Below are 14,480 nucleotides of genomic sequence, written 5' to 3' on the forward strand. Positions count from 1 at the left end.
TTCTGAAGTTTTTCTTATATGTTTCTTTACTACTATCCTTGTTAGGAGAGCCATCTATTAGGAAACAACTAACTTTTAGGGGTAACTGGTAATACTCCTATGCAAAGGAGTTTATGTGAAATATTTATTATTAAAACAAAGTTAACCCTGTAAATGACTCACAGATAGAAACTGTAGAACTTAACAGCCTCCTCTTGACCTTAAGAGTAAAGGCTTACAACTTACCTTTAATTCCCTAGCAGTCCTGCAAATGTATGGCAGTAACATCACATGAGAAGAGTTAGTGGAACACACACAAAAAACATAACCCGTTCAGGTGTTCAAACAGATTAATACATAGTGTATTTTAAGCCAATAAGGAAGCAAAAAACTTTTATACTAAGTATTTTATTGTATGCAGCCACCAGTGTATATAAAACAATTACCCTTGTGAAATAGAAGTTCATGAAAATTCAGAGAGGTAGATGTTAAGTACTGACAAAAGTAGAAGTTTGCATATTATGGCACATGTATTGTTATAAGGATAAGCTTTTGTACAGGCTTCAAATTTAGTTCTCTTGAATATTCACCAGTTCATAAGAAGTGGTTTGGGAAACCTGAAATAGAAAAAGAAAAGGTGAATTAGGGTAAAAGTATCAAAGAAAATAGTTTTTAAAACTTTTTTCATGAATATTTAACAATTATCCTTGTTTTTTGTATTTCTCAGTTTTTAATAAATTGCTCATGTACTTTGCCAATTTTTCTGAAAAATAGTACATCTTATATTACTTTTAGGGCATTCATTCAAATGTCAGTTTATAAAGCGCTTTCTATTAAACTAAGCCTGTTTCCTTATCTATATTTAAAGAGCAGATAGATCACAGGATTTTTAAGAAAGAGAAAAGGAGGGGAAATGCCTATCGTGCAATAACAGTAAAATCTAACTTTCTCTTAATTTTCACAACCACTCTGAAAGTATGTATCATGCTTTATAAATGAAAAAACTTACAGATTAACTTGCTAAGATTACTCCCAAAATGCACTTGTATCATAGAAAGGTTAACATAAAACTCTTACATCAAGAAAAAGCTGAACATCTCTAGAAAAATAAGCAAAAGAGTATTTAGGATACCAGTTTGGCAATATCTAGTAAAAAATATAACTCAGTAGGGGAATGGATAAATAAACTAAGGTTTATACATACGAGATAATTATGAGTACTAAAAAATAAAAACACAAGCATACAATTTCAGGATAAGTTACCTATATGGAAAGGTAAAAAAAAGTATGAACTGTTTTATTTCTTTTTAAAAAATTAACAATGTGAAACATTTAATTCAGTATAGTAGATACATGCTTCATCTTTGTACTTATTTTGAAAATGAGATATTTCATAACAAATATGTTTAAGTTGCATAAACAGAATCATGAAAAAAACATGAAAAATGGTTAACCTTACTTAAAATAGTAGCAAACAAAGTTTGTTGGGCAAGGACTCAGGGATAAAGCACTCATGCTCCAGGTGGAAGACTAAAGTATTATATTGGCAGGGGTTATCAAATATAGTATTGTTAAAATTTTAAATCTTCATTCCTTGCTGACTAACTTTTATAAATTTATCTTAAGAAAACAGAGGTAAAGTATACATACAGATACCAAGAACTCACTGTAGCCTCAAATTTGGAAACTTCGAGTATAATTAAGTTACAGTACAACCATCAATATCATCTTGTTTACAAAGATATTTAATGAAATATGAAAATTCATTAAGTGTTTTTAAAAGGCAGAATGACAAACTGCAAATACTATGAGCCTTATTTTTTAAAAATAAAAATATTTTTGTGGCACCCATTGTAGCATTTTTATTAAATGTTTCATATAAAAGTTACCTTAATTTTACATGTGTTTCCTCATTGTAAATAAGCCTGTCTTCCTATCCAGGTTTTTGGTGCATATATGTTCTAATGATTAACTACTTTTGCATCTTTTAATCCTGTATTATTCTTCAACTTTGTATAAAAGGGAGAAAATTGAAGAGCTGGAATCTCAAAAAATAAAAACGTTTTTCTTAAAAGGAAATTACAAAATGTTAACAGCGGTTATTTCTAGGTGTGCTGATCATGGTAATTTCTATTTTTTCTTGTACTGCCTGTTGCTAAATCACCTATGCTTTTGTTGTTGTTGTTGTTGTTGTTGTTGTTGAGACAGAGTCTTGCTCTGTTGCCCTGGCTAGAGTGGCATGGCGTCAGCCTAGCTCACAGCAACCTCAAACTCCTGGGCTTAAGTAATCCTTCTGCCTCAGCCTCTTGAGTAGCTGGGACTACAGGCATGTGCCACCATGCCTGGCTAATTTTTTTCCATATATATTTTTAGTTGTCCATATAATTTCTTTCTATTTTTAGTAGAGACGGGGTCTCACTCTTGCTCAGGCTGGCCTATGCTAAATTTTTAAAATTACAAAAACCTTATAATTTTTAAAAGCTACATTTATGAATACGTAAAAACTCCAAGGTAGATTTTTACAATCATGCCACTCAATGTCATCAGCATTAGTATAATATGGGAGATTGTAAGAAATGCAGGTTCCAGGGCCTTACCTCCAACCTACTAAATTAGAATTTGCATTTTAACAGTGATTTATAGATACATTCAAGTTTGAGAAGAAATGCTTTAATACTCAAATATTCTTTCCCTAGTCCAAACTGCTTCAAATCACAATATCCACAAAGCTGTTTTCTTAAACTGCTAGGATTAAGAGCCATTATTTTACTTCAAAATCTGGGTTCTTTATCCCAGCCATATCTGTAGACGCCTGTGAAATAAAACTAATAGCTCCCCAGGATTCTTAACAGTATTTTATTCAAATGAAAATAAACTCCTGTGTAAACAATTAAGAACTGAGGTTAAAAAAGAATCATTAATAAACCATAAAAATAGGAAACTTCCAAAAACTGCCATTTAGAATTAAATGAATATTGCCAGAAGCAAGGAAATAATAAACTGTAAAATATGAAGACGCTAGACTTAAAAAGAATTACTTCCTCATGTGCACTTTTACACACATGACACCTGTTACTCATGTGTACCCCCCTTGGTATTTAAAAAAAACTTAAACTCTCATAACCAATGATTGTATTTACTGGAAACATGTACTTAGACCAGACTTCCTGGACACTCCCAAGTCTACAAAGCTTAATTAGGGAGGGCACAACCATTTAACAAGGTATTTTAGGAGGCAGCTTCCTGGACTTTCCCGAGTGAAAATGCTAGTAAGGGGTGTGTGCCATATACAAAATCCTTTTTTTTTAAAGCACTATTTAAGTTTGCTTCTCATAGGTCAGTACTACTGAGCACATGTCCTAAGTAAAGCACTGAGAATTTATAAAAGGTAACACCCTTGAGTTACATTTTAAATTATCCAAAGCTTGTTTATGGTCCTGTCTCTTTTGGACTAACATAACATTTTTGCACACATGATATGTAATCTGTAAGGTACAAATTAATATGCTGATGCACGCTTTAATAAAAAGCCAGCAGGTCCTTAGTTTCTTAATTCTCTGAAATTCAATCCACTGTTAGCCACCGAGAACTCACATACCTCATTTCCTTCATGTTTATCTTTGTCCAACAAATGAGAATAAAAAGTAAAACCTGTTATTGCTCACTCCAAATGCCCATACCATGTCTGCTTATTCAACTAGCTCCTAATTTTCTCTTGTATACCCAGTTCCCAATTCTTTGCTATACTGTCCTATACCTGGGTTCTATTAGAGCGATAACATCACAGTCCACACCAACTGGCAGTACTTATTAAAAGTCATCCTCATACACATTGCAGATTTTCTTCAACCATCTAAAAATTTATTTGATCCGTACACAAAAATAAAACTAGTACTTAGAGATCCCCAAAGATACATGCTATTAGGCTTAATGCTATAAAAAGTAACACATAGCTTGTTACAGCAGTGGAATTTTGTAGGAACTCTTATACCCTCTGTATGGTTATTAAATCCTCTATTTAACCTTTATGGTTAAATAGAAACAATTAGTTTTTATGACTACTAAATCAGCAAGTTTCATCAATCTTCACTTTTTTTACAAAACAGAAAAAGACTGGAAACTTCGAGGGCCAAAGGAATCATCTTTTAAGGCACTGCAAAGATTGACTAGTTATTCCTACTATGAAGGGTTTTATGAAATTTATTTAAGGAAAGTTACCTTTGAAAGATTCATTTTCCTACAAAAAGGAACAGACTTTCTGGGGTCTGAAGGGATTTGTACTCGAAGATACTCCAGTCAGCAGAGGATCATGTTGAGCATTCTGCAGACAGAATTGTTTCAAGTCTGCAGCTGCCTGGGAAACCTATATATAACAGAAAGGGGGAAAGTGCCAGGTGGTGAGGTTTTAATGATGGTTTTCACAAATCTTTGGAAATACTGTACTTGAAATAAACAGCACTTCTCTTGTTTCAAAAGAAAATATTATATACAAATTGAAGACTAACAGTCTTATGCTGAGCTCTTTTACTTAAAAACACTGCTTATAAAATAAGACTGGTTTATGTTTTCTTTTGCTTATTAGAAGCATCAAATGATTCAGTACAATTATGTTTATTTGCAAAGCACATCTTCCTTGTTTTTTAATAATAGGTTGTTCAAGTGTAAACCTGAGGGTACTTAACATCTTGTTTTTATTAAAAGCAATACATGGTATTAGATGTTAAACAAAAAGAGCATTCACATTCTAGCAAACTGTTACTTTGTCTTGAAAGCAGTATTACTGGAAGAATGCTACTGTGAATGAACATAATGTCGGATAACTAGCATGTAATTTGGAAAAACAAACAGTGTATATGAATGCATTCAGCATACTGTTCTTCAAATTTATAGACTCTTATGCTCCTTTGCCTTTAAACTAAAACAGATTAAAAGAGGCATACCATTCATTCAGTTACACATCTATTATTTGTATATATTCTGGTAAGGTGATATAGGATATAAATAACTGTAAAGCCACAGATGTTCCTGAAGTCCCATTTGGGTAGCACTGCACACATACATGAACATTGTTCAATCACATTTAGGGCAAACATAGTTTGTCTGAAAAGCAGGCTGCTCAGAAAAGTTGTTAAACTTGGAAGTTTGCCATCAGCCTTTCAGTCACATGACACTGCAGAAAGCTGTCACTGTCGACAGCTTTATAGTATCAAACAGTTATGCTCTGGTTTCTCTTCAAAACAAATAAATCTTTCGCCTTTTATAGTATCAAACAGTTGATGGTACACTAATATAAAAACAATGAATTGAATGTTTCAGATGTAGAACATGAATGGCTAAAAGATGCCCAAAATGCATCCAATATCCTGACTCTTGAATTGAGGTTTTGGAAAATAAGAGAAATAATCATTTATTTTGGTCTCAGTCTTAACTATCCCCAAGGAGGGTGAGAGCAGATGTCTAGTCCAGCTGGATATGTGGCCTTTGAAAGGAAATTAAAATGCTCTCTATCCCCAAAAGCCCTGCAGATTACAGCTGTACCCCAGACCTGATAAAAATAATTCCTCATTCCAAGATGAATCTAAACTCTTCTCAAATCCATTTGTGTGTTTGGCTTATACAATACCCCAGGTTAATGAGTTCCATAGGTTAACCAGCTCCTATGACAAAGAAGTACTTTTTAAATCATAGTACCAAGTCAAGTACTTTTACAAATGACTATGCCCTCCTTGTCCCCTCCCCCCAAAAAACAAGTGTAGCTAAAGTAGGGGAATGGGTAGTATCATTTTTCATAATGTTAAAGTATTTGTTTTCCTTCACATTAACCAGCAGGAAACACACAGTGAAGTACCTGTTAATTTTCTGTCTGAAGTGTAGGTAGGGTCCAACCTAACTCCCTTTCACAAATTTCTCAAGCACCATTTTGTGCCCAATATACTTCTAGGCACTGAGAATACATAAGAACAATCCTGCTGTTATGGAGCTGACAGTTCAGGGAAAAAGACAGACAAGGTGCTCTGTAGTAAAAAGAGTGATTTGTTAGACAGTGATTGGGTGGCCACAATAAGGATAGGTGTCTGAGGTAACATTTAAGCTGAGATTTCAATGACAAGAGATCCAGCCAGTAACCATCAGTGAGAAACAGCATACCAAGCAGTGGGGAAAGCTGAGACAAAGACTCTAAAACTGGAACAAGATGCTAGTCCCCAAGATACTCTAATAATCACCCAGGAGGTTGAAACCCTGCAATGCTGGCATAATTAGTGCCCCTTTTCATTCTTAAGTGTCCTGTCCTACCTATGGGGGAGTCTGTCAAGCATTTGTGATAATTCTTATCAACTCTATTCAAACATAAACGTTAAAATATAGTTAAGTTCATGCTAGTTTGAAAATATCAATAAGCGCCTAGTACAGAGTCATAGATAAAATAATATGCCCAAAGTGAAATGGAACCTAACCACATTTAAAAACATATCTAAAGAAAAGCTCATTTAAAATTCCAAAGAGAGATGCCCTCCCCTCCTTGCTACATCAGGCAGACATTGAGAACTCCAATACCAAACCATCTGTGGTGGCTTTAATGATCCCAACCAGAAACTTACTGAAGAATTAGATACACAGGTTTTGGGCGGGCAGTGGCTAGGATTTTTCAAAGTAAAGCTCCTGGAGTACTTTAGTCTGAGGACTTCATTTTCTTTGAAGAGTAGGGCTAAGTACCCCTATCTACTTATAATTACTGCTTTCACTAACCTTTTTTTTTCTTTTTTGCTTTCTCTCCCCATTTTTTTCTTTCCTGGCCCATTCAATCTATGATAAGGGCACACCTGAATAATAGTATAATAGTTGTTTAAGAAATATAGGTTTCAAATTTCAGAGCTAAATCTAGCCAAGACGGACCATAACAGACCACTGGTATGAGGTGAGAACTGGGAGATCTCAGAAATAGGTTCCAAACAGCAGTACCAACTACAGCACTTAAAGGATGGGAAATGAGGAATTTCCCTTCCCTCCTGAGGTGACAACTGAGCAAGCTAGATCCCTAACATTTCTAGTTAAAGGTAAATGAGAGGCCCTCTCTCACTCCACAAAACATTTCAGGAAGAAATTAAGACTAGCCTAATAGTATAAAATTAAATCATCTTGGAAACTGACTTATATGACTTATAGGTTTCCTTTTTAATTACAAAAAGTATGACATATGTAACCTAACCTATTGCACCAGAAAGCCGCCAATCTATTTAGGATTTTAAAAATCAGGAAATACTTAGAATAGCACCAGAATGTCAGGTTGTCATATCAAAACAGACAAAAGGCTTTTTCCCCAAAATAAATACTCCAAGACAAGGCCAGTGCTAACCAAACGCCAAAATAAATAAGACTAATTAATGCTGGCCCACCCTAATCACTTTCTCGGGCATGCAGACCAGTAGATACCCACAAGGTCAGATATAAGCAAACCGTGCTGAAGAGGTATGAAATGTACCCTTTGTTCCAGATTGTACGGGGCACCAATGGTAACATCAGACTTCAAGTACGTTTCGGAAACATGCTTCTTTAACCCATAGTTTAAGTTATGCAAGAATTCGTTTTCTAGTGTGTGTTCCGTGGACGAGAGAAGCTGGAGGTAAGAATCTACTACTAAAGGTACTAGGTTTGGGAAAGATCTTAAATGAAAAGAAGACAAAAGTCTGCTCTGAATCAAAAGTCGGAAAACACCCAGTCCAGTGACGAGAAAAGGTGGAGGCCGGTACAGAGGGAAGGGAAGGGTGCGGACGGCGCGCGGAGCAGCAGCTGCTGGCTAGGCTAGCGGAGGAGTCACGGCCGAGGGAGGGAGAGGGCGGAGGACCGAAATGCGAGCCGCAGTTCAGCCCGGGGGCCAGCCCGCCTCGGAAAGTCCTGGGGCGGAAGGGCTGACTAATTGGCCACCCAAACCACAGCGCCGACCCGCGAGGCGTCCTATGGAGTTGGCAGCTCCCGGATTGTCGCGGCCGAGCGCGCGTCCTCCCCCGGGGAAGCGAGAGCCACCGCGCGTCCCGCCCGCCCCAGCCAGCTCGGCCGCGGGATCCCACCCGCCGCGACCGCCTTCTCCTCCCCCTAGGCCGCCCGCCCCCGCTCACTTTAACGCGGTTGAGCCCGGCCTCCATCCGGAGCTGTTGAACCACTTTCTTCATAGCGGCGACGCTGGAGGAACCAGACATAGCGCACGCGAGAGCCAGGCCAATTTGTGGGTCGGTGGGTCGCAGCTCGGCGGGGCCAGACGGCTGGGCAGCGCGCGGCGGGGGCGGGGCTCCGAACTTTGTCTCTAAGTTTCCGGTTCTGTGCCTAGCGGCGCCACCCTCGGTACGCATGCGCGCCCCTCCCCGCCCAATACTCCAGAGGCTGGCGGGAGCGCGAGCCTGGGGGAGGGGAGGAGAGAAGAGGGGAAGGGGCGGAGCGGTCGGTGGGCGCGGCTGCAGCGGGAGCCGAGAGCAAGTCTACGCCAAGCTTCTCCTTCACTCTCGGGAGAGGCCGGCTTGGGAGAGGTAAGGAAAAAGTTTGTCCTTAACCGCCAAGATCCGAGAGGGGAGCTGAAGAGGACCAGTGAGGGAAGTCAGAGGCTTGAGGGAGTTTCTCAAATGCCTGGTGGCTAGGAGGGCCCAGTTTTCCTCGCGGAGTCTGCGGCGGGGGTTGAGGAAGGGGAAGGGACGAGCCCAGCTGAGGTGTAGGAGCTAGTTGTACCCGGCGTGAGTCACCCGCTCCCCACCCCCGCACAGTCGCGTCTCTGCGTGACTGGAGTTTGGCCAGCCGCACCTTCAGTCCGCTTCCCCACGGCCAGACCGCCGAGGCGGAAAGAGGGAGCGGAGGTGGCTGTAACCGACCGAGGAGACCCCCAGCAGGGGCGCTGATTCGCTGAAGAAAAGAGGATCCTCTCAAGGTTTAACTTGCGTCGGCTCTCACTTCTTGAATCGGTTTTCTGGAAGAGGTTGTGAAAAAGCCAAGGACCTGGCTGAAGATTTACACCTGTCTCCTCGGAAGCCAAGGACCTGGCTGAAGATTTACACCTGTCTCCTCGGAAGCCAAGGAGCTGGCTGAAGATTTACACCTGTCTCCTCTGTTATCCATTTTATTTGGAGAATTAACGCTTATTGTACTTTTTAAAATAAAACTTTGTGTTTCAGAAAAGTTTGCTGTTTTGTTTCAGTTGTAATTAATTACCTCCTGCTTGAAATTGATCCCCAAAGGAGTTTTCAGTAGAGATGGTAGAATTTAACCAAAGAAAATAGGCTCAGCCACTTCGTCTCACACGCATATCATAGCACTTAAGACAAACGTTTCCTTTTTCTGTTGGGGTAGTCCATCTCAGAATACACTAATATTTTCTATAAACATGAATAATTTCATCATTAGTATACTTCAAATGTTTTATATTATGAGAAAATCGTGTATAATTTGCTCTGGGTCAACAAAACCTAACTTATTTACTCAACAGTTTATATGATTTCGCAAAGATGTACAGTGTAAGTTTAGCATTTTATTTAATTTATACAATGGATATAACGACTGGAGTTAGAAACCAGGTTTGAATTCTGGCTCCACAGCTTACTGTGGTATCCTTGGGCAAGCCACCTGATCTTCACTGAGCTTTTGTTTCCTCATTTCAAAATGAAATAATAAAGCTTACTTCCTAGAATTGTTTTTTGACAGTGAAATAAAAATTATGGACATAAAAAATATGAAAGAAATCTCACTAAATATTGTTTCGCCTTTTTCCCCAGCAGTATTTTAAACTACTTCACCTTTGGTGCCCTGTTGACTATATAGTGCTAAAATCTCATTCATACTGTACAGATTTATAAGATTAAACATAAGTATCTTAACGAATGTTCTATTTTACAGTAGTAGAATATACCTCTAAACCCTAAGGTAAGAATCAGGGAATGTTAGTGCTGGAAGGGATTTCAGAGAATATGTATGTGGTCCAATCCTTTTTTTTTTTTTCCATTTATTTATTTTAATGAAATCACCACGAACAATTCTTTCTTCTGTGAGGAAGAGTGTTGAAAAATAAGCAAAGCCCATATTGTGTTTTAGGCCTAAACAGTCTCTGAAAACGTTTGTTTTTTGTTGGAAAACTACAAACTAGATTGCTATCTCAAACACTAGATACTGTTTTTTGTAGTGTGTGTTTAAAGATTCAATTTAGGATAGGAAAGAAGAAAAAAAACATTGAGTTCACTTTACGTTCAGTTGCATCTGAAGTGATTAATGGTAAATATAATTTATGAACTGTCAGTATCTCCTGAACAAAACTTTGTTTAGGAGATGCTCTTTGACCTCCCACAATGATCTAAAACATTTCAAAGACCTAACCAATCGTATCTGTATGATATGTATGTATGTGTGATAGATGTTCACATTTCAAATGATTAAAGACAGGCCCTGTTGTAAAAACAGTTGGGTACCAAGGGAATCCTTATAAAAATGAATGGCAAGAAAACACAACCAAGAAATTGGTCATTTTATGTTTTGTCAGCAAAGCATTGTCAATTTAAATTTACCTGGGATCTTCACCTTATTCAATTGATTAGTACCATAAGTTCTTTACTTCACTAAGTTATTCATTTCACTAAAGACTTCTAAATTCAGTATTTGAATTAGTAAAATACTTCAAGATTCATGTGCCTTACTTTGTAGTTTAAAAGCTGAATCTCTTTAAAGGGAGATTTCACAATTCTGACCCCTTTCTCAAAGGATGAGCTTATATTCTGTTTCTATAGTGGTTAAAGATACTGAAGTTTGGAGAGAATGAGTGACTTGACTGTGGTTATACAGCTAGTTTTTGTGATAGAGAAAATGCCCTGAGACATTCAGGTAACCTGAATTTATCCTAATCCAATAGACTTCATGCTCTGATGATTGAAGAATCAGGAATTATGTCAAGAAAACTTCCATCATCTGGCATGAGGTTGACTATTAATATATTCTGATTTCTTTTTCTAGAGTAAAAGTTTCCCTGTCACTTTTTACATTCCTTAAGCAATCAAGAAATCAAATAATTTTAGAGCTGCAAAGTATCTTAAAGAGTTCAAGTCATTTTAGAGATAATCAACCTGTATAGTAGTGCAGTTTACCTTAGGGCAACAGTAAGAGACTTAGACCAAAGAACAGTCTTACAGGTTATACAGGACTAGGAACCTGCTTTTCTGGTTTCCAATCCATCTGGTTACTTTGTGTGAAATTCCGTATTGCTTTATTTAAACATAGCCGTATGAAGTTTCTAATTTTAGTATATTTATTTTGCATTTTCTAAAGTCTATCAAGCATCTTCTTGTATGCCACATTATCAAATTGAACAGGAAATAAACATTATCAGGATCCTTATTTCTAGGTGCTGAACAGAGTAAGTTGTAAGCTTGATTTTCAGCTCTGCTGCTAACTCCAAAATCATTTTGGAAAAGTACGGAGAAAGCATGATAGATAGCTAATTCTTTTGAAAGCAGAGACTAGATCAGAGATGGAAAATAGGTGTTATATCTACCAACAGGTATGCCTACTCAAATCCATGGTTGACTGATAATTCATATCTGTATGCTTTCCTACTGAGGCCAGATGTGGCCTTGGGATCCTTTTCAGTAGCTCACTTTTAGACAGACAGCCAGTGCCAACTGATGGGAATTAGAGTGCAAGATAAAGTTGATTTTCCACTCCTGGCAAGAGGATTGTAAAGCAAAATTATGCAATAAACAAGAGATTAGACTGGAACTCTGTAGCCACTTATCTTTGATCATTGAGCTATCAGTCTTCGTTTGTTTGAATTTGTTGGCATTATTTTCTTCATTGGCTAATTAGAAACAGGTAAAGAATTTGAAAATCCCAAATGTTATATGTTAGGATTTAGTATATGAAATGTGATTTTGTCAGGATCAACTAAAAATTCTAAGCATGCCTAAAGTTTTAATTAGCCTCTTCTGGTTTGATAACAAAGACTTGCTCAAGTTACCTCAGGCAAAGGGGAGATTGTTGTAAAGATGAACATAGACCAGTAGTGGAGGCAGATATCCCATGGAAATCCAAAAACAAACTGTGGCACCGACAGTGCAAACTGAAAGTACATCCAAGGCTAGGGACTTCAGCAGCAAGAGTTTTTGACTCTTTAGTGCTTAGCTATAAACATGACTCAGCTATGTATCTCCTCAGTTTGCCCTCTCACTACCAGTTTACTTACTCATTTTCTTGATTTTATATTTTTCTATCTCTGTTTGCAAAATAATTATAGCTTTTTCATAACATGAGCTTGCCTTGTGGCTATGATACTACATGACTTCTCTTTCTATGTTCTTTTTGCTTCAATGTCTACTAATACTTTTTGCTTGAGCTCTTATCCCAACTCTAATTCCCAAGGGTTCATCTTTTTACATTAGGCCATTTCATTTATTTCTGGCCAGCCCAGAATTTGGTCTCCAACATTGATCCAGTCAGAAATGACAAAGGGAGTTCTTATAATACAAAACATGAGTTCTTTGCTGTTACTTTAGAAGGAATAATACAGGTTGAATATCCCTTACCTGAAATGCTTGGGACCAGAAATGTTTCAGATTACAGATTTTTTTCAGATTTCAGAATATTTGCCTTATATGCTTACCAGTTGAGCATCCCTAATCCAAAATCTAAAATGTTGTAATAAACATTTCCTTTGTGTGTCATGTCAAGGTTCAAAAAGTTTCAGATTTTGGAGCATTTCATATTTAGGATTTTTGGATTAGAGATACTCAACCTGTATAGTAGGGCAGTTTACCTTAGGACAACAGTAAAGGTCTTGATTGACCTGTCTTGAGTTTGCTTAATTAAAAATTTGTTCTGGGGCCAGGTGTGGTGGCTCACACCTGTAATCCTAGCACTTTGGAAGGCCAAGTCAGGAAGATCACTTGAGGCCAGGAGTTCGAGACCAGCCTGAGCGACATAGCAAGATCCCATCTATACAAAAAAATAGAAAATATTAGCCAGGCATGGTGGTGGGCCTGTAGTCCCAGCTAATTGGAAGGCTGAGGCAAGAGGATCACTTGGAGTTTGGATCAGCCCAGAAGTTTGAGGTTACAGTGAGCTATGATGACATGATGACGCTACTGCAGTCTAGCCTGGGCAACAAAGCGAGACCTTGTCTCAAAAAAAAATTATTCCAAATTAAAATATCAAATTTTAATGTTTCTACAGAAATTAAAAAGTATAGCCTCCTCATTTGCATACCAGTTAATGAATGCCCATGTGCTATAATTATTACCACTAATTCTTATCTAATAAGGAAGTGACTATGTATCTGAGTCATACACTTCATTTAGGTTCATAATAGAGATTAATATTAGTACATTGTCAGAAAAAGCCCTTGGTTAGATATAGAAATGGAACTATCTAAATGTTTTTTTAAAGTTCTAAGGTATTTAAAATAGTGTTTGACTTCGTCAAAATGACAATCACTTTTAAATTTTATTTACGGTAAGATTCTTAGCTTGCTGGACTATGACAAAATTATTGTAAGAAGTTTATGTAGGATGTAATATGTGAAACTGATTTAAAAGATATCCCAGGAAATAATCTTTTAATTTTGATACCATTAAAATAATTAGGATTTAATAATTAGGATTTGATAGAGCTATAATCTGTACTAGATCAGAGGTATTTTAAGTTTTGTTGGATTTAAATTATTTTTTTAACATAAGCCAAGGTGGAGCAATGTTTTGAAATCTAGAAAAAGCTTCTGCTCCAGTGTTGGTATGATTAGTATATTCTTAAGGGTTGTCCTACTTTGATAATTGCTTTTTAAAGTAATAATTCAGGTACCTTATTTTTCAATTTTTATTATATAATTTATATATCTTTAATTCTATCATGCATTCTTCTAAACTGCCATAAATCCTCTGAGGAAAACTCCAGGAAATAATACACAAACGAAGCCTGATATATTTAAAGGCTGGTATTTTTCATGTGAAATGATTGTTCACATTTATTATTATTGAGGCATCCAGGCCCAGGAAGAAATACACATGGTAAAATGGTTTCATCATTCTACAGCTATTTGTATAAACTCAGTCTTTCTATTTCCAAAAGTATGTTTCTACTTTATGTAAAATGCTATATATTTAACCTTAATTTTTCACCAAGAAAAAAGGAATTGTTTAGAATAGAAAAATATATCCTGGTCAGAAGTCCATTGTAATGTAATTTATCGGTTTACTTAGTTGTGTAGGAAGTATGCTCATTTCACTGCAATTACCAGCCCTCCAGCTCTATTTACTAGTAGCATGTCTTTCTGAGTTAGAATAATAAAAAGATTGTATACATTCTTAAATTTTCATTTTGACTCTATTTTAAAGCTTTTGTGTTTTCTTTTCATTTCTTGAACAAATCAGAGACCAGAAATGAGTGGAATGCTATATTAAATAAGCCAAAAATCTATTATAACCTTTAATACTACTTAAATGAAGAAAGATTTTAAAAACCCCAAAATTCCAACTGATAATTATCCTATT

General features: G+C 36.9%; 1 protein-coding gene across 1 annotated transcript; it reads right to left on the reverse strand.

Annotated features, from left to right (window-relative positions):
* Positions 1-296: 296 nt before the first annotated feature.
* Positions 297-8,373, reverse strand: GNG5 (G protein subunit gamma 5). Its single transcript, XM_069478141.1, has 3 exons — positions 8,094-8,373; positions 4,198-4,342; positions 297-596 (listed from the first exon to the last, which is right to left on the reverse strand). Exons 1-2 carry the CDS (start codon positions 8,322-8,324, stop codon positions 4,217-4,219), a joined length of 357 nt encoding a protein of 118 aa, XP_069334242.1. The 5' UTR covers positions 8,325-8,373; the 3' UTR covers positions 297-596; positions 4,198-4,216.
* Positions 8,374-14,480: the final 6,107 nt, after the last annotated feature.

Source organism: Eulemur rufifrons, chromosome 8 (assembly GCF_041146395.1).
Source record: "Eulemur rufifrons isolate Redbay chromosome 8, OSU_ERuf_1, whole genome shotgun sequence".
In the NCBI taxonomy this organism is placed as follows: Eukaryota; Metazoa; Chordata; class Mammalia; order Primates; family Lemuridae; genus Eulemur; species Eulemur rufifrons.

Excerpts from the sequence above, each read along its gene's own strand:
- GNG5 (XM_069478141.1), bottom strand. The coding sequence starts at position 8,324 with ATGCGTACCGAGGGTGGCGCCGCTAGGCACAGAACCGGAAACTTAGAG. Across the intron at positions 4,343-8,093 it reads CCGGGCTCAACCGCGTTAAA|GTTTCCCAGGCAGCTGCAGA; the intron begins GTGAGCGGGGGC and ends TGTTATATATAG.